The 20782-nt window shown below is 41.0% G+C and overlaps 2 protein-coding genes and 1 long non-coding RNA gene across 6 annotated transcripts in view; 1 reads left to right on the top strand and 2 right to left on the bottom strand.

Moving 5' to 3' along the window:
* nhsl1b (NHS-like 1b) overlaps window positions 1-9397 on the bottom strand; it is a 96066-nt gene extending 86669 nt beyond the window's left edge. For 2 of the 4 annotated variants that reach the window (XM_058612603.1, XM_058612604.1), the window contains exon 1: window positions 8825-9397. In XM_058612603.1, coding sequence (XP_058468586.1) covers window positions 8825-9146 — 322 coding nt within the window. In that variant the 5' untranslated portion in view covers window positions 9147-9397. The remainder of the gene's footprint in view (window positions 1-8824) is intronic. The other 2 variants (XM_058612606.1, XM_058612607.1) reach the window with 1 other exon arrangement.
* On the top strand, window positions 169-5483 carry LOC131443192 (uncharacterized). Its single transcript, XR_009233581.1, has 4 exons — window positions 169-240; window positions 4649-4747; window positions 4873-4896; window positions 5076-5483. It is a non-coding gene; the product is annotated as an uncharacterized LOC131443192 (long non-coding RNA).
* Window positions 9398-11679: 2282 nt separating the features above from the next.
* acbd3 (acyl-Coenzyme A binding domain containing 3) lies at window positions 11680-20301 on the bottom strand. Its single transcript, XM_058613925.1, has 8 exons — window positions 19988-20301; window positions 17919-18060; window positions 17405-17545; window positions 17037-17195; window positions 16623-16797; window positions 16129-16369; window positions 15164-15451; window positions 11680-14178 (listed from the first exon to the last, which is right to left on the bottom strand). The coding sequence occupies exons 1-8, from the start codon at window positions 20253-20255 to the stop codon at window positions 13964-13966; spliced, it is 1629 nt and encodes a 542-aa protein (XP_058469908.1). The 5' UTR covers window positions 20256-20301; the 3' UTR covers window positions 11680-13963.
* Between the last annotated feature and the right edge of the window lie 481 nt (window positions 20302-20782).

The raw sequence follows: 20782 nt of genomic DNA, 5'->3' as shown, positions 1-20782 counted from the left end.
CACTATCATTGCTTACAGTTGATACAAATGTCCTACTGACTCAAAACTGGGACTATTCCATCGTTGAACTGGGGGAAACCAGGCTGCCTAAATCCCAACTAAATTAACCTACTTTTCCTATGCTGAACAGTTAAAAATAGATCAATCTAAATGTAATGTTTTCTGACACAGTGAACCGGAGAAGAAAGTCTGAAAGCCTGAAACAGAAGCTCAGTCGCCCTTTTGTTTATCCACCTAATGGTGAGTGCATTCACATTGTCTAAGGTCGCCGATGTTTACAGGAGTTAAAAATATGCATGAAAAACAGCTGCTTCTAAGAAATGATATGCTAAACCAAATATGGCCGAAACTCTACTCAACCTTTTCTCTTCTCTCCATGACAGGTTTGCCATGGTTAAGTGGCACAAGTGACAGATGTGACAGAAAACCCCTGTTTATTTTTCCTATGACGTCACCGTGTGTGTTTGTGTGTCTAATCTGTTAACGTTTGTGTGAGTGCGTACGTACAGTGTGTTATCAGGCCTCGACTGCAGTAAAGTGCAGATAGGGGGATAACAATAGACTTTATGTTCCTGTAAGACGAGCTCCCACCTGCTGCAGTATGTCATTATGTGATGTATGGATGTGTTTGCCTGTCGGGCCCCCTTCCTACTGTACACATCGCTGCTAAACCCGATGTTCACACACACGTTTGTCCTCAACGTGAGAGTAATTCTCCGTTTAGTCAGATCGGATCGTCCCAACATACAGTAAATAAGAATTACAGTAGGTTTATCACGATGCAGAAACGCCATGTTCACTCTACTAAACTAAGGCTGAGAAGTGATAAGTCCTCATCAAAAACAGAGTGAACAGTGCTAATACCAACAAAGTGCATGGGTTTCCCCCCCCCTCCCAAGATGTTGACAGTTGGGAAAGAGGCATACTTATCACAAGCTCATTTACGCTGGCTGTCATTTAGTTCAAAAGGTTTCAGAACCAAAATTATCCAAAACAAAGATTTTGCCCATGATAAAGAAACAACAAAAAACGAGCTTAGAAGTTGAGAAGAATTTACAGGGAAAACTTTACAGAAATAAATGGAGCTATAATTAAAAGTGTGATAATGCTATGGAGCGCTGGACGTCATGTTTGTTTTCACAGGAAAAACCTCTGCAAAAATGAACATGGCCGGAATCCACAGCGCACTTTAAATTCACGGAGATGGGGCAACATATTGCAGAACTTGATAGTCTGAATATAGGTGTCCCTCATAATGCCCGTGCAAGTGTGGGAAACAGCCTAACATGATTTAAGCCCCTGAAAAATGTCAAAATCTTCCACTTTCTAAGAAATGTTCCGTTGTCCTACTCTGGAGGATGTAAAATAAAGAAGATATTCAAGCTAGTAGATGTTGTATTCTGTACCTGATACAAAGAGATCACCACACAAGTATAATTCATTACCTTGTGGGTTCCCATCATTCTACATCTATACATCTAGTGTCTGCCCCCATTCACTCTCAGGATCTTTGGTGATCGGTAAAATGCTCCCAGTGCAACACCTATCCACCATCTAAAAGTTTTCACTTCTTCACAAGTAACCTGGCATATTGCCTGGTATATACTGTATGTTGCCTGGTATATGCATCTAAAATGAAGCTGTTTTGACTTGCATGATGGGACCGCTTGACGTCAGCTTCCAGAGCTCTGTAGACGACGGAAAACAGCTTCACTTATAGACACTAAAGAGTCTTTAGTGTCTATAAGTGAAGCTGTGTTCCTTTGTCTTTATTGAAGACCAAAGCTGCACGAGACAGCTGGGAAATACACAGCTGTGTATCTCAGTGGTGGTGTGGCTTGATTTAGAAAGCCCTCTCCAACAGGCTATAAATGTGCTACCGGCTTTACAGTCCATCAGTGATTTGAACCCGATTATCAAGTAAAAGTATACATCGAAACACACTTAAATGCAATAAAACTACAATAGTGCGTACTGTATCACCTGAAGCTCCTTCTGCTGACGTTTTAAGGGGAATCCTTATACAAGGCAGCACACAAAGGAGCAATATGCGACATGTATAATGTTAGATGAATCATGTTCAGCAAGGCATTGTCTCTCTTAATCGCACTACACTTCTGCACCTACATGAGGTTGTGGGCTAAAGCTGCCATGACTTTCAAAAAGCGAGAGAGAGAGAGAAAACAATAACATCCTTTACTCAGAATGTGGCTCTCAGCAGTTAATGTAGTACATTTATCACGTTGCACTGAGGCACCAGGACACTGTGCACTGTGCATTTGTGAATTACTGGTTACTCACACCCATCAGGTTGGGATGAGGGGGTAATTACAGCATACTGATTTGGTGAAGATGCAAACAGAGGGAAGGGCTTATTTACCCTGAGAACATTTCAACATGCTTCTAAAACTATAATTAAATGGTCTGTGGGGGAAAAAAATGGAGAAAAATAAATTCAAAAAAATGAGATACACAGAAAATAAGACATGTACTCAATAGAGCATAAACAAAATGATTAGAAGGGGAGACAAGAGAAAAATGGAGAGGAAACAGGACCCTCATCTCGGCTGTGGTCAGCGTGGTAGTATGTGGGTTGACATCAAAGTGCAGAGGGTGGACAGAGATGAGAGAGGAAAAGGTCTGGAAGCCATACGAAACAACAGGAAGGAGAGAAATATAGGAATGGAAAAAAAGAGAGAGGGGAGAGAGGAAGAGGGAAAGCGGAGGGGGGAAAAGAGAGAGTGACCGATAATGGAATATGCCGAAACAAAAGGACACATCTGCGAGCAGAGTCACTCGCACGCACTCATACAGTGAAAATGGTTTGTCACATTTTTGGATGGGAGCAGATGCTGCATTTGATTTTCTCTTGAGACAGAGATCTATCATTACCCTTATTGTAAGAGACATAGCCTGTTTAACATTTAGTGTACACAATAAAGTCACAAATGACACATTTAAAAGGGACGTAATGGACAGACGTGATGAAAACTGACCCTAGGGTCACCTTTCATGCCACACTGTGACCAAACACGTAAATATGGAGGAGTTATAATATGAACAAATCCATTTAAAAGACGTTAAAGTGAACTCAGCTGAACTGGGTGTTTGCTTCAATACAATCAAACACACAGGCTATTGTCATTCTGTTTAGTGTCTTTGGCTCTGACAGATGAATTCTTATGGCTGCTTCAATTATCTTCTGAGGGCTTCAACCTCAGTCTGCTGCCACACTGGAGACTAAAATTACCAACGCCACTTCAAGATGTGCCCTTTTCTGTAAGAATACAATCTTTCCAAAAGTATATTTGTTCATCTTTAATTTACGGGCAGCAAAAAGCCCTGATGAACTTTTATCGCGGGCTCAATCTCGTCTCCCGAGCTCTGTTGCCAATTCAGCTCGTGTTTGCTTTCTCAGAGGAAATGCAATCATAGCAAACAACATCTGCTCTTTGTGATACTTTACTCCAAAATAGTTAAGAGGTTGAATTCCTAGTAGTGTGCAGTGTGTTATACTAGACTTAGTGTGCCACACTAGACTGGGGGTAAATGGTGACCCACTCCATCACTGCATCCACGACAGGACCAAGTTCACTGCAGTGGGTATTAAATCTTGCTCATCTCCCTGCTCGCCGAGTAAACCCTGGATTACTGACCAGCACACACACACGCACGACTAGCGCCAACCTGTATCTGGTTTCTCTAAATGTATGGATGCAGGCACGTGTGTTTGTGGAGAACACTAATCATACCCACATGGGGTTTTTTTCTTGTCCATAATTAGCTAAAATCTGTTTATTTGACACGTACAGCTACACTGAAACCCTGCCATCTTTTACCTCTAATAGCCTCTAATAGCCAGCTTCCTAAAAACAAAAGTTTGTGATGTTGTTACTTTTGCACCTATACTTTTGTTAAAGTTGAAAAGGCAGAATCCATCTTCTACTACATCCTGACTTACTGATTTACTGACTTTCCTTTCATCTGAACAGGTGAAATATTCTTTGAGACTTTCATCGGCCAGTTTTTAAAAACACAGGCACCTGTAGTCTCGTATATTAATACTCTCGTACAACATCTCCTCCCTGTTTTGTTTCATTATATTTCGTTTTTGTTTTTTTTCTTTTTGTTCATTCACCTCTAATATTTACATTTGTTTGGGTGGTTGGAGCTGTCCATCAGAACAGTCTGACAACAGTTAATAAATCAATGAAATAACCACAAAATCATCATCTAATATACGCATGAAATGACTGCTGGTGATTGGTGAGTGAGTGGGTCATCTTCCAATTGGAAGGTCGGGGGTTTGATAACCAAGTCCACTAGTCTACATGTCCCTGGACAAGACACCAAGTTGCTCCTGTGTAAATGGATATGACAGATGTGTGATAGAAAGAATGCTGTACTGTATTAAAGAGTGTGAATAGGTGAGAATATAATATAACGTACTGTGAGTGGTCATCAAGGCCAGATAAGAGATATATAAATAGAGAACATTACCACTTAATAATATAACCACAACTCAACCATAGTTTGCACAGGCTTATCAGTTCTGCTCAAACCAGAGCTTACACACAGTCAGGCCTGCACACACCTACATTATTAACTTTACACTATCTAATATCAACACAAATCTGTCTCTTTGCAGACTTGAGTTTCAGTGGAGGACAAGTGCAGAGAAGAAGCAGCTGTACATGTGATCAACTATCCATTGTAACACTGACAGGCCCCGCTGAGGGAAATGCATGTGAGTTTATACACACACTAAAGGATGAAACACCCAAGAGTGCATTAAAAACAACACGCGCTTTCATCACTAACGTCTCCATTCACTCCCCAATACTGCGTTTACATCCTGGGCGGTCTGTACAGAGGCGTGAGAGAGGGCTGCTGCATGTATGTACACACACACACACACACACACACGCACCAAGTCAGTTACAGTTCAATGGCAATAATATCCTTTCACTTCTTGGAAAGCAACAGCTTTTTTTTCCCCCATCATTCTCGCCCACTTGTCTCTGTTTCTCTGTGTCTCTGTCCTAACCCTTCTCTTTTGTGTCTCGTGAGACCAGGCCGACCTCTAGAACCAGGCCAGAGAACGAGCCCTGTGGGAACTGACTTGTGGATGCTGGCTGCGTAATGACTGCTCTGCATTGATGAATGAAGGGGTAGCGCGGCCAGCCCGAGTGAATAGCATCTTGGGGGAACTGAGGTGAGGCACACAGGGGTGTTAGTGTGAGAGTGAGTGTGAGGTGGTGTTTGAAATCACAAAATCTAGCCTATCCCGGCATGAAGACACATTGTTATTTTTTTTATGTCACGCGATAAGGGACACACCTTGGATCTCAAGTGTTATCATTACTGATCGGAACTGTTTATACCCAAACACCAGTATACAGTTGTGCCAGCTTGAGTCAAAAATGACCATCAACAAACAAGTCCAGAGTCTATGTGCACACACACACACACACACACACACACACACACACACACACACATCTCCTTGAGAAGCATTTGGATATGCCAACGCACACTTAGCATGATGACATCCTTCAGATGAAAGATCGCCAGGCAAAGATATACATCTATAAATATCACAAGGACAGTGAAAGGAATGCACGGCTTGTCTTGTGAGTCTCAGAGAGAAAGATGGACGGCAGAATTCAACGGGTCAGATGTAAACCTTTGAGTGAATGTTATTTTTTTTCCTTGTCTGTAGCTAAGCACCGTCGAGATATCTGACGGGGAGGCCCGAAGATTCTTTTGACTCCAATTAACCTTGACTTGTTTGACCTACTTTCAACATGAAAATAGAATACTCCCTACTCAAACCAGAGTTATATTTAGCAAATAAGGCTCAGAACTTACCATAAAGGTAAAAGCAGAGTTCACATAAAGCTTAAGGTTCAGTTAGTTTATCTTCTTAGGGAAATACAGCTGAACTCTCGACCTCTGATATTTGACGGACCAAAGAGCCAACTGCTGATTAAACAATAAAGATAATCATGATTCATTTGCAACTCTAAACAAGTCCAAGAACATCATGTGAATGCTGTACCAACAGCACCAGGGTCATCTGAAAACTATCTCAATGTAACATTTATATTAGTTTTTACACAATTAGGTATGTTTTGTAAGGAAAATTTCACTATTTTATCTCCTTTTAGCTGTAAAAACTTCCACAATCATCAAGTCTCATTTTCCAAAAAGCTGTTGCCATGGCTCCACCTGGGGACTGTACACACTGTATCTTCTTGTTATTGCTCCCAGTGTTTGTGCCAGAACAAAATCGTCCTTTCGGAGTCCCATTGTGCTCCATGTCATTATTTCATCAGGGTGCGGCGGCAGCAGCAATATACTCTATTAAGTTTGCCACAGCCCAATGACCTATGCTGGCCTGCAGCAGTAACCAATGCTCTGCAAACGGGACTAGACTTTGCTTAAACTCTTGACTCTGGAGTGTCAGGTGTTCCTACTCAGGAGTAAGAAAAAAAGGCCTCTGGCCTTTGCTCTTGTGACCTGTACTGCTGCACAAATAGAGGATCAGTGGCATGAGATAACCCAAATATGCATGGGCAGGAAATCCCATTTGGCTATCACTGTTCAAACTGCCACTGGTGATTACCTTTGGCAGTTTAGGTAGACAATCAGACACACACACACACACACACACACACACACACACACACACACACACACACATACTTTGTCCTTCCCTCAATGTCAGTCCCCCAGCATATAGGGGCCCCTCTTCTTGTCCCCCCTCACCAGTAATATGATCCATCTTCAAGCTGCAGTTAGAAAAGGAATCCTGACCAACACAGTAGTTGAAGATACAACAGAGTGACCAGTCCCAGTTTAATGATTTAAATGCCTACACTCCTAAAGCAAATATGTCACAAGGTTACATTAAAACGTACCTGTTATTGTCCTCACACTGGACTTAGCACAGTAAGAAGGACATGTGCATTACATAATAACTTATGATTCAAATAAGCATTCAAAACAACTCCAGCCACTCTTCTACATCCTGACATATTCAAATCCATCACTCTCTTCCTTCAACGTGGCGTTTCATCTTTTTTTTTTTTTTTTTTTTTTAAAGAACAGGTGTTTGATTGTGAGTCATGTGAACATATGTCACAATGACTCTTAAGTCATTGGTTCAATCCAGCCAGCATTTGGTCTTGGGGCTGTGAGGTAGCTGGCAACTTCACTACATCACTCCAGACGCCGCATTCCTGCCTAATCTCTCACACCTTGTCTTTAGCTGCTGGTTTCCACTGAGTGACTGAGTGAATGACAAATGGAACCCACCACCCTCTGACTGTATCAAAAACCTAAATGCACAGTGGGAGTCATCGTGCACAATAACACAGATTAGTTAAACGTCTGGAAGCTGTCATGTAGCGTGGTACCCCACTAATCACAGCGCAACTGACTAATCACTGTGTGTATCTTCAGTCTATTGCTCATCGTACATCACATTTGCTTAGGTCTGGGAACTGTCTGCTCAGCTTATCATATCCCTGCAACCTGTTTCAAATCTGTGTGTGTATGAGAGCGAGAGAGTGAGTCACAGTCAGACAAGGCAGGGTGAATAGATGGGAAGGACAGTTTTCAAAAAAGGAAACAAAAGGCACATTAGTCAGAGTTTAAATCGCCCTCTTTCGCCAGTGTTCAGTGGAATTTGGCCTCATCTACTGAAACCTACTTTGCAACATATTTCAGAGGCAAATTAGATTCTTTTTTCTTTTTTTTTTTGAAAGAGGCCATGCAGGGAATCAATGGGAAACATGATCCCTTAACTACAGACCATACGACAACCCCATTAAAGAAGCAGCAGTATATAATGACAGACGTGAGCCTCCACATTGTCTACTAACAAACTATATCTGAGCAAATAAGGTCTATCTTTAAATCTTTATGAAGCTGGCGGAGGCTCTATAGCATGAGTCAAAGTTAATATGTAACATCTGATTGTGAGAGCTGAGGAGATCGCTCAGCAACAAAAGACAGTGCTGGGCCACAGCAAACGAAAATTGACTTCCCATTTTCCATCCGTGTGTTGACCAACTTTGTTTACATGCATAAAACAGCACGAAAAAAGTGAGTGGGAGAAGACAGCGAGGCTTCCTGTGATCTCCCCATGTCCTCTGACGCCTTAGAAACACAGATGGTCAGGGCTTTGAGTGAAGATCAATCACTTTTGACAGGACACAACACCCCTATTACCATAAACAAAGCCATGTGTTCAGGACACACTGGTCACTCCTGCCTGCTTATGTTCTTCCATTGAACAAGGTGACCATTGCCTTGAACTTCACCAGTTATGTAAGCTGACAACCACATTATTCAAACAGTAAGTTAAAAAAACACCTGCCTTACACTGCATGTTTGTCATTAATAATTAATATTCTTTGTAAAGCTGTGGAGCATGGTCTTATGTTTTTTGTTTTTTTTTTTACATATTTCATTCACTTTTTTACTAACATGTACATTTTGTATTCCACTCTTAAAAAATTGCATTTCTCTTTTGCAGAGCTATAGAGTAACTTTCTTGAAGTGCATTTCCTTATATAGTTTACTGATATATATTATTCTCGAGTTCAAGTGTACAATTTGTATTCCCATGTTTCTTATATGTTCCAGATTTATATTCTAATAGTTTGTGTTTGAATTATGCTGCTCTAACACAAATAAATCATAGTTTATGGATGGATAATAGATACATCTTAACTTTGTGGGTCTCTGTAAGGATGTATAAAGTGATGTATATAATCTATGTGTCACACTGCAGTGACCAAGCATGCAAACTTACGTATTTTGACTTTCTTGGGATCGAAGTTGCAGACTTCATCTTGCAGAAACTGCAGGCGTCCCTGGATCCTGCAGGATCTTCTGAACACCATCCCCGCCTCCATCTCGATGCCCAGGAAGATCTCGCTGGCATGTCGCGAAAGGTCAGAAAGTTGGTAGATGATGTTGGTCAGTGTATGACAGCTAACCTCGTCCAGAGACGAGAATAAAACAGGCTTTCGCAGTTTGCGTCTGCCCGGTTCTTCTCCGTGTATCCAGCAGCCATCCCTCGCCGACAAACGACTCACGCGCCGCGGCTCGACACTCCTCTGAGGAAAGGGCATTTTTTAAAAATTCATAGCAATAACTCCAGTGGGTACGGAAAAGTGTTCACGTAGGAAAAGTCACACGTTTAAACCCGACGCAAGACACGCTGTCGTCCGTTGTGAAGCAGTATAATCCTCTCCAATCCCGCCATATTTTTGTCTTTCAAAGCATGCGGACTCGGTGTGTGCAGCTGCCGCTGTACTCGGGAGACGTTGCCTCCTCAAGTCTATTCAAATTCAACCAGACACAGCAGTGAAGGAAGGCTCGAGAGAATGGGGAGAGAAAAAAAACAAGGAAAAGTAGAGGAAAAGTACGAATCAAAACCCGGGAAATACTACAACCACCTGTAGCTTCTGGAACAGGAGCCAGATCTACAGAGGAGAAGTTACCTGCCACCCCTCAGAGTCGGTGGAGCGGGCTGATGGAAAACGTGGACTGGAGTATTCAGAAACTTCACCGGGAGTTGTTCGCCTGCCTGTAAACAGAGGTTTAGACGTTACCAGAAAGAAAGCAGCGGGAGATTTAAAATAAATAAATCAATTCGTGTATTTTTACACCTTAAAGATCCAGTATGTAACACTTTGGAGGGTAAATTGGCAGAAATGTAATATAATACAAATTAGCATGTTTAATATAAGAGGATAAAAATTGCTGGGGGGTTTTGTTTTGTTTCTTGTAGCTGTAGTATAAGCTTTTTACATGCTGTCGGGCCTTACTGCATCCATGGACTATGCAAATGTGTTTATTAAATCCCTTATATGCTTAAAAATAATAAATAAATAAATAAATAAGCTACAATGATAAGCTGTGGTTGCTGTTTTAGTGTGCGGCGTCTGTCGAGTCCGACAAAAAACACCCAATATCTGCTGTGTTTATTGACGTATAGACGATTGTTGTTTTTATCAGCTTAGCTTGCTTGAGTGGCTCAATGTAAATTGTTTATTTTTAATATGAGATTATCATGGCTGCAGCCTGTGTTGCTTGTGAAGTGTAATAGATAGTGGCATCTTCATTGATCAACTAAAACAGGGGTCTCACACTCTAATGACCTGGGGGGCCACTCAGTGTCTACTTTGGTCAGTAGGGGGCCAGTCAAGTGAAAAGAAGTACAACTTTTTGAGAAAAAGACATGGAAATAATAATAATATTTATGGTGATATTTCACATCATTTCAAATTAAAAGTGTTTGTTTTGATTACAGGAACGACAGGAGCCAAGAGCGGCCATCGTTGCTACTATATTATTTTTTACAGTCTGTTATCTCAAGATCACAGAATAATACATTTGTTATCACGGGATAACGGTCCATTTTCTTGTGACTGCAATTTCGGTTGTATAATGACAATAAAGAGAAGGAAAATACACACTGTGATGTTTTCTTACAGTTAACTTAGCATTAGCCAAGTCAATTAGCAATTTATTTAATTAGCTTTATATTTGTATTACAGTAGTAATGCACTTAAATACTCAAATTACATAGCAACTGATAAATTAAGCCAACAGTATGTTAAAAGTGTTATCCAAATGTTCCTTCACAGCACTGATTTCAATCAGAGACACCGTGAGAGCACACGAACAGGTTGTTGTTGTTTTTTTTAAGTTGTTTGCTCATACCTTTTAAATAACACGTGAACAACACACTCTCTGGACACTTGTCTCTGATTCATCTCCTCTCTCTGTGTGTTCACACTCAGAGCATGTTTGTCCAGAGGCCTGTGTTCAGTCACTCCGTCCTCTGGCCTCACATTCCCAAAGCTGCTGCTCTTTAAATCCCAGAGAGCAAACTCCCATCACCAAATAAATAACATACCACTGACCCGGCTCAGTTTCAAAATACACAGGCCACAAGTTCAGTGGAATCTCCAGCAATGTCTGGATAACAATGTCCTCTTAGAAAAATAAAAAGGTGTGTGGAGTGCTTAATGCGCCCCCTGGTGTCAATGTAGTGCCTACATTTTTTGGAATCATTTAATCCAGTCCAGCGTTTCCACATTCAAAACAAGATTTACAAATTCCTGCTCCACTGATAAATGCTCTGCAGCAATAGTTTAACTAATTACACAATACTTGTATAACGCTGACACAGCTCTCTCACTACGAAAAATTGTGACATCCCATTTCTGCATCACAGGACAACATTGTGGGCAAGGCATTTCCTCCTTCAACACGAGTTACATCCCCATTTGTTCCTCTCAGACATAGAATGATTTCACAGGAAAGCAGCGCGATGATGACAAATACACCACTGCTGGAAAAAGGAAGAAGCTTAATGGTGCTGTGTTGCTCAACGGCCTTTTTTTTTTTTTTGCATACTCCCTTACCCAGAAGTAGGTCAGTTCTCTGCAAGGCAAAGTAGAAAACACAGGTACAACAAGTAAGGCTGTTTTTCTGGATTCATTTCATTGTTCTGCCATCAAAGGTCAAACTGTCACCTAGGGGAAAAAGCCTGACATTGTTTTGAGTCATTACATCATGAAAGACTTGAGCACAAAGCACTTAGATGTTTTACATTATGGAATAAAAATTTAAAAAGGTAAGAAAACTGACCAGTTCTGGACATGAACAAAAGTTTAATCAAGATTAAATATATGCCCCAAAAGATCTTGCAACTCAGAAGAGATCCAAACAAGTCAAAGCAATACAAAAAAAACGATGAGCTTCTCTCTCTCTGCCATGTACAATACACTCTTATAGTTTTATACGTGGTATGAATTTTGAACTTTCATTCACCTTAGAAATTCATACATCTCATTCGCCATATTTTACAGTGCATTTATTCTCACAATAGCCTTCTTCCACATGTAAAATCCCATACTTAAACTCATTTGTAGAATTATTTACATACAAGGCTTGAACAGGTCGACTCAAACCCTCTTGGTGAGCAATTAGAAATAAAAGTAAAAACAAACATCACAAGATGGGAACTTACTTGAACGTTACGGTTTGGTCAAGCCAAATGCGGTGGCATTATATTACAGAATTTACTGAATGGACAGGACGCATGAGCAGCCTAATTAAATAATATGATAACCTGACACATTTAGCGAGGGACAGTAGCCAACTTGAAAGATATTCCATCTATCCGTCTTTTCAGTTTGGTTGCATACGTACATAAAAAAAAATGTACAAATACAGTGTGATAAAGTGACACCAAATGCCTGATGCCCACTGAAGACACTTCCCATTCAACAACCATTGCTCAGAGTCAGACAGGGCACAGTTGATACAGCACTGTCCCATAATGCACCTGGGTGGTACATACAAGAAACATGCATGTTCACTGGGAAACTGAACAACAGAATGAATCTTAAGTATGGCAAGAAAACAAAAAAAAGAAAGAAAGTTGAAAACATTAAGATGTTATAACTGAGTTAATAAGAAACCACCCAAGTCACCCAAGACATTTATAAATCTACATCATCTTAGTTCATTCACAACACAATTTCTGAGGTGACAAGTAGAGTTGATTCATTCCAGGAAGAAAAAAAAAAACAATAAAAACATAACCAAAATCCCAGCACTGTATTTGTGTTGTAGTTTTTCATTTTTGAGCGCAGCAGAGATGTAACAGTGTGTCGTGACCTCCAAAACATCGAACATTTATAATTAGGTGTTATTTGTGCATCAGAACTGAGAACAGCAACAAAAAAACAGTGATTTAAAACAACCCCCGACAACAACACACCTGTCATAATCCTGTGTTTCTGCTTGGTTTTTTGCAAAAGTATTGATTAGCAATTGACCACTGAGGATTTAAAGAAGCGTTTTTGTGGTGTAACGGTGTGAAGGTGGAATAAAATGACACATCATCACACCAAAAAAATGTTGTTAGTAGAGCAGGAGAACAAATATTACGTATTTTATTTTTAAACTGTTACTGAGCAGAAGTCTCACAGCCATACTTCTACCCATGTACATGTCGGTTTAAACTCCCCCCAATTTACACTGTTACTTCATTTAGAGTGTTACCTAAATCCTGCGGTGACTTATCGTCTGTCCTTCATACATTTTGGCAGTAAATAAACACAGTGTTGTTCAAATTGTGTCAAGAAACGAAGGTGGAATTCACACTGATTCTGTAATAAGACAGAAAGAGCACTGCTTTCACTACACTGATCCCATCATCCTTCATATATGCTTACGGTAGCTGGGAAAGAGAAAAACGCACTGCTGTTTAAAAACAAAAAAGGATGATTAAGTGTGTGTACCCTGGTGTTTGTAAAGTGTGACCGAGACTTGGCAAAGACCAATAGATCTCTGTTGAACTTGGGTATAGTGTTTTGAAGCACATTTTCAATGTAATCTGATTTTCAACAATGTCTGTGTTCTCCTGGGATTAACAACCACCATTACCGTCAATCAGGAAACACTTGGCTCACAGAGCAGTGGAGTTGCCTGGTTTCCGTTGACGGTTATGAAAAAGCATCACTCGGGGCAGGAGGCAGCCACAAGGCCACGTTGGACAGTGGTGGGCTGAGGTGGAGACATAAGAGGAGCCCAGGGTGAAAAGTGGTAAAATACTATATGTGAGTGCAGCAAGGAAAGGTGGTGAATATACAACAGGAATACACACTTCCTCTTCCAAGGGCTCGATGACAGGGGTGTATCTTGAGACACACTTACACATAAAGTACAAACATATTAGTCGCATCTCCAGATCAGGGCTCTAGATGTGCCTCTTTGTCACCCTCTGGTGGGTTTTTCCAGAATACATCTGGTGTCACATTCTTCACACACACGCATACAGGCTGCCACCAGACATATCTTCACTAACACACGCACACACGCACGCACACACACACACTCCTTGGCTCCCCTGTGTCTGTATTCAGGCTTATCTGGTGTAGTAGACTCTGTAGTAAACACTCTTGGAGCGCCAGAGTGAATAGGAGTTGTCGAACTTGAGCAGGTAGACTCCGCGCCCGGGGTACTGGTGGCTGCCAGCGTACACCTCCTCATGACAGTCTCGCCGGTACACCGGCACTATCTCATCCACCTGGGGCTTCCCAGCTTCCTTCTTTGCTTTCTCCTCCTCATTGGGAGGTTCACCTGCAGACACAAGGACAGTGTGTCAGGTTGGGGAAGAATGCAGGAGGCACACAGAACTGACGTTTTTGAATGACACATACACAAGGCTCTTTGTTACAGCTTAACTGTAATCATACAATGCTATTATTTTAGTGAGTCACAGTAGCAAAAGACAACTTTCCTGTCCCTATCACTTCCTGTTTAGGTACAAAACGCATCTGGAGTGATTCGAAGAGAAAATAATTACACTGATTTACACAGATAAGAGAACACAGTGAATGCATGGCTTACAGGGGATCAACATTACCATATTTGTGTATTTTTCCTATCATCATTACACTATGCAGTCCGTTTGGACCTCATACTAACAAGTTATAAAAAGCTGTTTATTATTTATTTACTTTGTGAAAACACACCCGAGATTATCCCGAGTTCAAGGATTCTTAAGAATTCTCATTGCACACTGAAGATTAAGGCATGAATCTAACAGTGTTTTATAGCAAAACACCACTGAAATTGACTTTAGGTTTCAGAGATTTATGATATTTATGATGAAATTATAGATTAAATGAACAGTGTAATGAAAAAAAAGAGTGGCATATTTGCTATCACTTTTCCACTGACGTCACTGCTCTGGAGTCCAACAAAAAGCCCAATCAGGCCTTCCTTTTTCTCTAAGAGAACCAGTGAATGTTTGACAATGGTGGAGGCAAATTGTGAGCACAAGATAAGATTGATTATATTCTCTTCTTACTGTTCCATAAGCAAAGAAGAGAAATTGACATTCCTACGTAAAGTGCTTAGAATGGAAGTGTCAATAACCACCATGACTTAGCTTAGCAAAGAATGTGGTACTACAGTATCCATATAGCAAATAGTGAAATGGTTATTTACAGATCTTAATCTTATTTTTTTTAATCATCACTATAGCCTAAATGGGCACTTATGTAATAAAATAACACACACTGCTGGCTTCTATCACAGCTATATTACAGCTGCTTCTCACCTTCCTCATCCTCATCCTCATCACTGGACTCAGACACATGCACGCTGACTGAAGCAGAGGCCGCATCCGTCCACTCGAACAACACTCCAAAGCCGATGTCATAATAGTCCGTGGCAAACTCCCAGAACAGGTAGGCGCCCTCCTCATGGGTAGGGACCCGCACCGTCACCACCTCGCCACGCCCCACTGTGATCACACTGTCTGCGTCCTGTCGGATTTTCTCCTTGAAGTCCTTGATCTGTGGCCGTGTCCACATGGAGGGAGCAGCTATGACTGGTGGCGAGTCAGCTGTTGTTAAGGAAAAAGAGACTTTTTAAAATCAGCACTAATTTTATTACAATCATCATAGGGCTGTGAAATAGCAAGAATCTGGTGACATAATACATAATGACATGACAATACAATATACTAGTGTATTTATTGGGATAATATAAGCAAGTCGATATATTGCAAACTTTCCCCCAGCAACAGTCTATTTTATTTTATTATGTCAAATGAATAAATGGTTTATATATGGTAATATATGGTTTTCTCTTCCTCGTAAGGAGTGGAAAGAGTCAGATATCCAAAAGCCTGATGCCAAATGCAGTCAGAGGCTTAAAGACAAAAAAAAATCACTATCAGAAAATCTTTGATCACTTCAAAACAAAAAAATGTAATTAGTGTAGGGCTATGAAATATCGCAATATTATTAATATCACAACCAGCTTTCCCAAATCTTTATTTTGAGTGAGTGCAGCCAGTCAGCATAACTCACTCAAGTATGTTTCAGTAAAAAACTAAAGCTTGTTCCTGATTTCACATTAGTTTGTTTACTCTTCAGGATGTGTGCTTAGATGATAATCTACTTCTTCGAACACCTGCACTCCAGGTCACATCAACAATATGCAAGTCAGAATCGGGTTTAAGGGTTTGGTTGGTACACATTTTGTCAACAAGAAAAATTACACATGCAGGGCACAAACCTAATAAAGGTCCATTCTCTGAGACTTCCTCTGCCGGCTCGGGCTCGGGCTCTCGCTCCATGCTCTCAGAAAACGAATCTAACTGGGCTCCATTGATTGTAGGGGCTTCCCCACCAGCAGGCGATGAAGCTGCACATAAAGGCCCAGCTGCTGAGGCAGCGACATGTTCACCACTGTTGAAGTTGCAGGAGTCAAGAGTTCCATGCATACAATCAGCCTGCTGCTGTTTCTGCAGGGCGGCCTGAGATGGAGGGAAAGACAACACCGAGTCAAAACACCAAAACCAAAAGCCAAAAATGTTACGTTTTCAAGAAGAAGAAGCAGAGCATGACATTGCTTGTTTATGGCTGAACCCATTATCCTGATCAGGTGGAACACTGCTGTTTGGTACAATCAATCTTGCATGTGATGTCACTAATTCATACACACTGGACCTTTAGTTTTTAAAAGAAAATGTACAAATAAAAGTCTGATTGTCAACAAAGACATCCTACCTGCTGCTGCGCCAGTTGAACCTGGTAGAGCTGCTGCATGTACTGCTGATAATGCTGTTCCTGGAGTTGACGGATAAGGCCCAGCTGTTGTTCTGGGCTGTTTGGGTATTGCTGAGCAGCATACTGTTGGAACTGCACTGCCGTCTGAGCATTCAGTGCTGCCATTATTTGTTGTCTGTGTAAAAAGGACACAGTAATGCAATGTTGATGAGGATAGAGACATAAACAAAGGAGAGGAAACTGAGGTGAAATAGAAATGAAGAACACTTTTGCCGTTGAGCCGTCACAACTCTAATTGATGATGGCACTTTACAGTGTCAAGAAAGTGTGACGATTATGTAATAGTGCTCAAGTTAAAAAGAAAAAGCTCACAAACTATTATTCACAAACTCTCCATCACACAGGCACACATACTTCTGCTGCTCAACCCGTAGCCTCTCCTCCTCTGCCTGTCTCCTTTCTTCTTGCTCTCTCCTCAGCCTTTCCTCCTCCTCAAGCCTCCGTCTCTCCTCCTCCTGTCTTTGTCGCTCCCTCTCCTCCTCTTCCCTCCTCTGGCGCTCCTCCTCCTCTTTCCTGGGAAAGAAAAAAAAAGACATGATGGTTAAGTGATAAGTGATGCAAATAATCTATTCATATGCATAGCATGATAAAATAAATCTCTAAAGTTGACCCTGTGGCCTCCCAGTGGTACAGCTTTATACAGGACAAACTGAATTTGAGTCTGTGTTTAGACACTGCAGCAGAGGGATCTCCCTCATGGGAGCTGCAGCTGGACATGTCACCTTTTCCTCTCCTGCTCCTCCCTCTCTATCTTGTGTGAGATGACGTAGGGTGCAAAGAGGGTACAGCACTTATTAAGTAGTTGGACAAACTCCACCATGGCATCCTCTTTCTCCATGTTACCCAGGGAGGCCCACTCTTTCCTGCACACAGAGTGAGGTGGAAGTGAGGACAGATAACTGAGGCAGCAGGGGAAACTGGGTTCAGCCATTAAATATGCATTTGCTTTACCCTGATGTTTCACAAGAACAGCAGGGCAAACATAACAGAAAATCAATAAAATAAAGATTAACCTGTGAACACAACAATGAATGTGGTGCAGTACAACGTCTTTTAAATTCATTATGACATAAAAAGCAACAATCAAGAGGTAAATATACTTTATCTTCAGTTCCTTTTTTATGAATGGAAAGACATGCGTGTATTTTTCCTGAAACACAACTAAACTGCAAAAAAAAAAAGTCGACTATGGTTCAAAGGTCACAGGTACAAAAATGCAGTCGTTGCTGGTGTTACCTGCGGTCATTGCCTAAGACGTCAAAGAAGCCAACCTCCGGCGAAGCATCTGGATTATAAGGGCCCAGCAGCACCTGTTTGTGGAGAGCCACCAGTCGAAGCTTCTCCTCATAGGTCGGGTGGAAAGCTTTGCCATCTTTATCTGAGAGGAGCAACGTGGGAGTAATAAGTTTAGTTTCTTTTGTTTTGTTTACTTTTTCAATTCTTATTGTAACAAGTGCTTAATTAAGTAGCTTACACGCTATTGTATTCTGGTTTTGCGATTGCAGAGCAGAAACATTTGCACTTTGCTATGGTCTATTAAGCTTAGATTAAGGACAGCAATCACCTGATTATATTATGTTATGTTTTTTTGTTAAAGCCAAGATGAGACACAAACAACATGTAGTTAGTTAAAAAAAAATAACTGACAGATGAATCAATGCCAAAAAAAGTAATTAGTTGCAGCTCCAATCACTAAATAAAATTTGCATTAAATTATAACATGTGAGACACAGCATAAAACACTATTACAGTTTGAATAAACACTGCTGGTTTGACTACATGAGCAGGTCAGTATTTAACTAGTATTATATTATATATATATATATATATACATATATATATATATACATATATACATACATATATACATATACACATATATAAACACATATACATATCTTTTAAAGAGAATTTTTGACTATAAAAAGTGACTTTTCAGTTTAAAGCTGGGTCATTCAGGAGCCCTAGAGTAGAAGCAGCATGGGAGTGGTATGGATAGGAGGTGACAGTGGGGCAGTAAAACAGACAAGGGCCAGGACTAAGGACTAACTTTATTCACAGGTCAACTTCCTCCACCACAGAAGGAAGAGTAAGAATTGTGTTACAGACTAAACTGATTGGCTCCCTTCCGACAACAGTAGTGGCAGGGCGTGTTTTCCAAACAAAACAGAATGCATGGGCTGCTTTAATGAGCAGTTGCAAGTCAAGTTGGATTACTCTGCTGAAACCCAAAAGCAGGCCACACACATTATATGAACAACTTGGTTTGACCAGTTTGTTTTAACCTCAGGCTATGCAAATATCTTTTATTGTTTCAAGTTATGGTAAAAGTTCTTCTCTATGCTGCTACAAAGGTATAATTATTAGCTCCCTGAACACCCTACATACTTTGAAGTGCATGCCACATGTTATTTGTATTTCTTCTTCTTAACCTTTACTTAACCAGAGAGAAAAAAAACCCACTGAGACTGAAATCTCACATGGCCAAGAGGTCAGCAGCACACATCATACATTTGTAATAGATTAATTCAACTTGCCCAAAATTATAGGTCTGCAGGACTATATCCACACAAATATTGGTCACAAGATCACATTTGTGTGCATTTATTTCCGATAGGAGACACATCTATCCAAAAAGACACCAGTTCCCTCTATCCAAACTGCCATCATGTTGGGCAGGAGACTGCAGGACCCACAACAGAAATCCACTTGTGTACCATCTCTTACAGACTGGCAGAATATGCCTGCCAACGTGTCAGAGGCATGTTATAATTCAGTTTCTCTGCTAATTTTAAAAGGGAAGGTTATCTTTAGCTATATCAATCCCCCTTGAAGACACGTCTATGGAGTAGATTCACTCTGTGTACACTTTCTAAAGCATACACATTTCATCTGCTCTTTTTGACCCTCTACGACGCGACCGCGACCTTTTTTAATATCTGTATAAAATATATATATTTTCACATTTTTTTGACGTTTCAATACTCTAACTTTGTTTCCTGTCAATGCTCTGTGTGTCATGGTGCCCTCGGCCACTTCTGCGCTCTAATATTCAATTAACTGCTCATATTATCACAACAAAAAGCGACCCAGTAGCTTATTAGCTAAGCTATGTGGCTAATGTAACATTACGGCTGACAGCAGCAGCAGTCCAGGCTGTGACAGGTAGCGGCTAATGTTAGCTACATGCTAACCTCAACCACCGAAGTGAGTAGTTCGCCTGACCATTTAACGCTCGGTACCAATTCAAAACTGCGTTCCTGTGGTGCACCTGTGGTATTATAGCACATATATGTATACAATACCTTTGAAAAATTTCAGGGCCATCCCGTACAGCTCTTGTAGAGGAAAGCCCCATTTCCTCTCTAACGCAGACTTAGCAGTCTCTCCATCTTCGCCCTCAACGGCTCCCGGCGTCTCGGTTTGGGGCTCCGCGGTTTCGGTGACCGGCTCTTCGACCTGGCCCTGGTCACCCTCCGAGTCAGGACTGAGGGTGAGGCCGTCGATGGAAACTTCGAGCCGGCTAGATGTAGCACTGTCGAGGTCGCCGCTCTGAACCTCTGTCGCCATCATGTAGACTGTCAGCTGAAGCGGCCACGTACCTACTTCCGGCTGGTCTAAGCGGAAATTCCGGGATACTCTTTTTCCCTCGATGTAAATAATAATGACGCTTTGAGAATTCTTATTTTTTTCACTTTGAACTGTTCTATAACCTGTAACGTTGTGTGTTTTTATTGTACTTTGACTACAACGTGATATATATGTGATTGTTTATGACTACAACTGACTCGCCATAAGTATAGGTGAATTACCCCAATTATAGATACATATACTGTCTTTTCCATATATTAATAGTCTTTTCCATGTATTAAATAGCCAAAACAACGTTACAAATGTATGTGACTGGACTTGTGACTATTCCAAATCATGCGCTAAATATCTCCATGCTAGAAACAGCGAAAATCGTTTACTATCCAGTTGTAGACATAGATATCTATGGTTGTAGACGTCTTCTTTTCCCACGTATCCCTCTCACAGCGCCCACTAGCGGCAATAAGTGGTAACAACATCAATTTAATCAGTGAAGGAAATTTACTCTC

The sequence above is a fragment of the Solea solea genome, chromosome 17 (assembly GCF_958295425.1).
Source record: "Solea solea chromosome 17, fSolSol10.1, whole genome shotgun sequence".
NCBI classification, from domain to species: domain Eukaryota; kingdom Metazoa; phylum Chordata; class Actinopteri; order Pleuronectiformes; family Soleidae; genus Solea; species Solea solea.
The sequence above is the reverse complement of the archived record's forward strand: the minus strand, read 5'-3'. Positions and strand labels throughout refer to the sequence as shown.

Bases quoted from the DNA above. Each gene is read 5' to 3' on its own strand.
- acbd3 (XM_058613925.1), bottom strand. From the start codon at position 20,255: ATGATGGCGACAGAGGTTCAGAGCGGCGACCTCGACAGTGCTACATCT. The intron at 17,196-17,404 runs GTGACATGTCCA...TTTCTTTCCCAG, and splicing joins GAGGAGCAGGAGAGGAAAAG to GAAAGAGGAGGAGGAGCGCC. The intron at 16,370-16,622 runs GTAGGATGTCTT...CCTCCATCTCAG, and splicing joins TTCAACTGGCGCAGCAGCAG to GCCGCCCTGCAGAAACAGCA.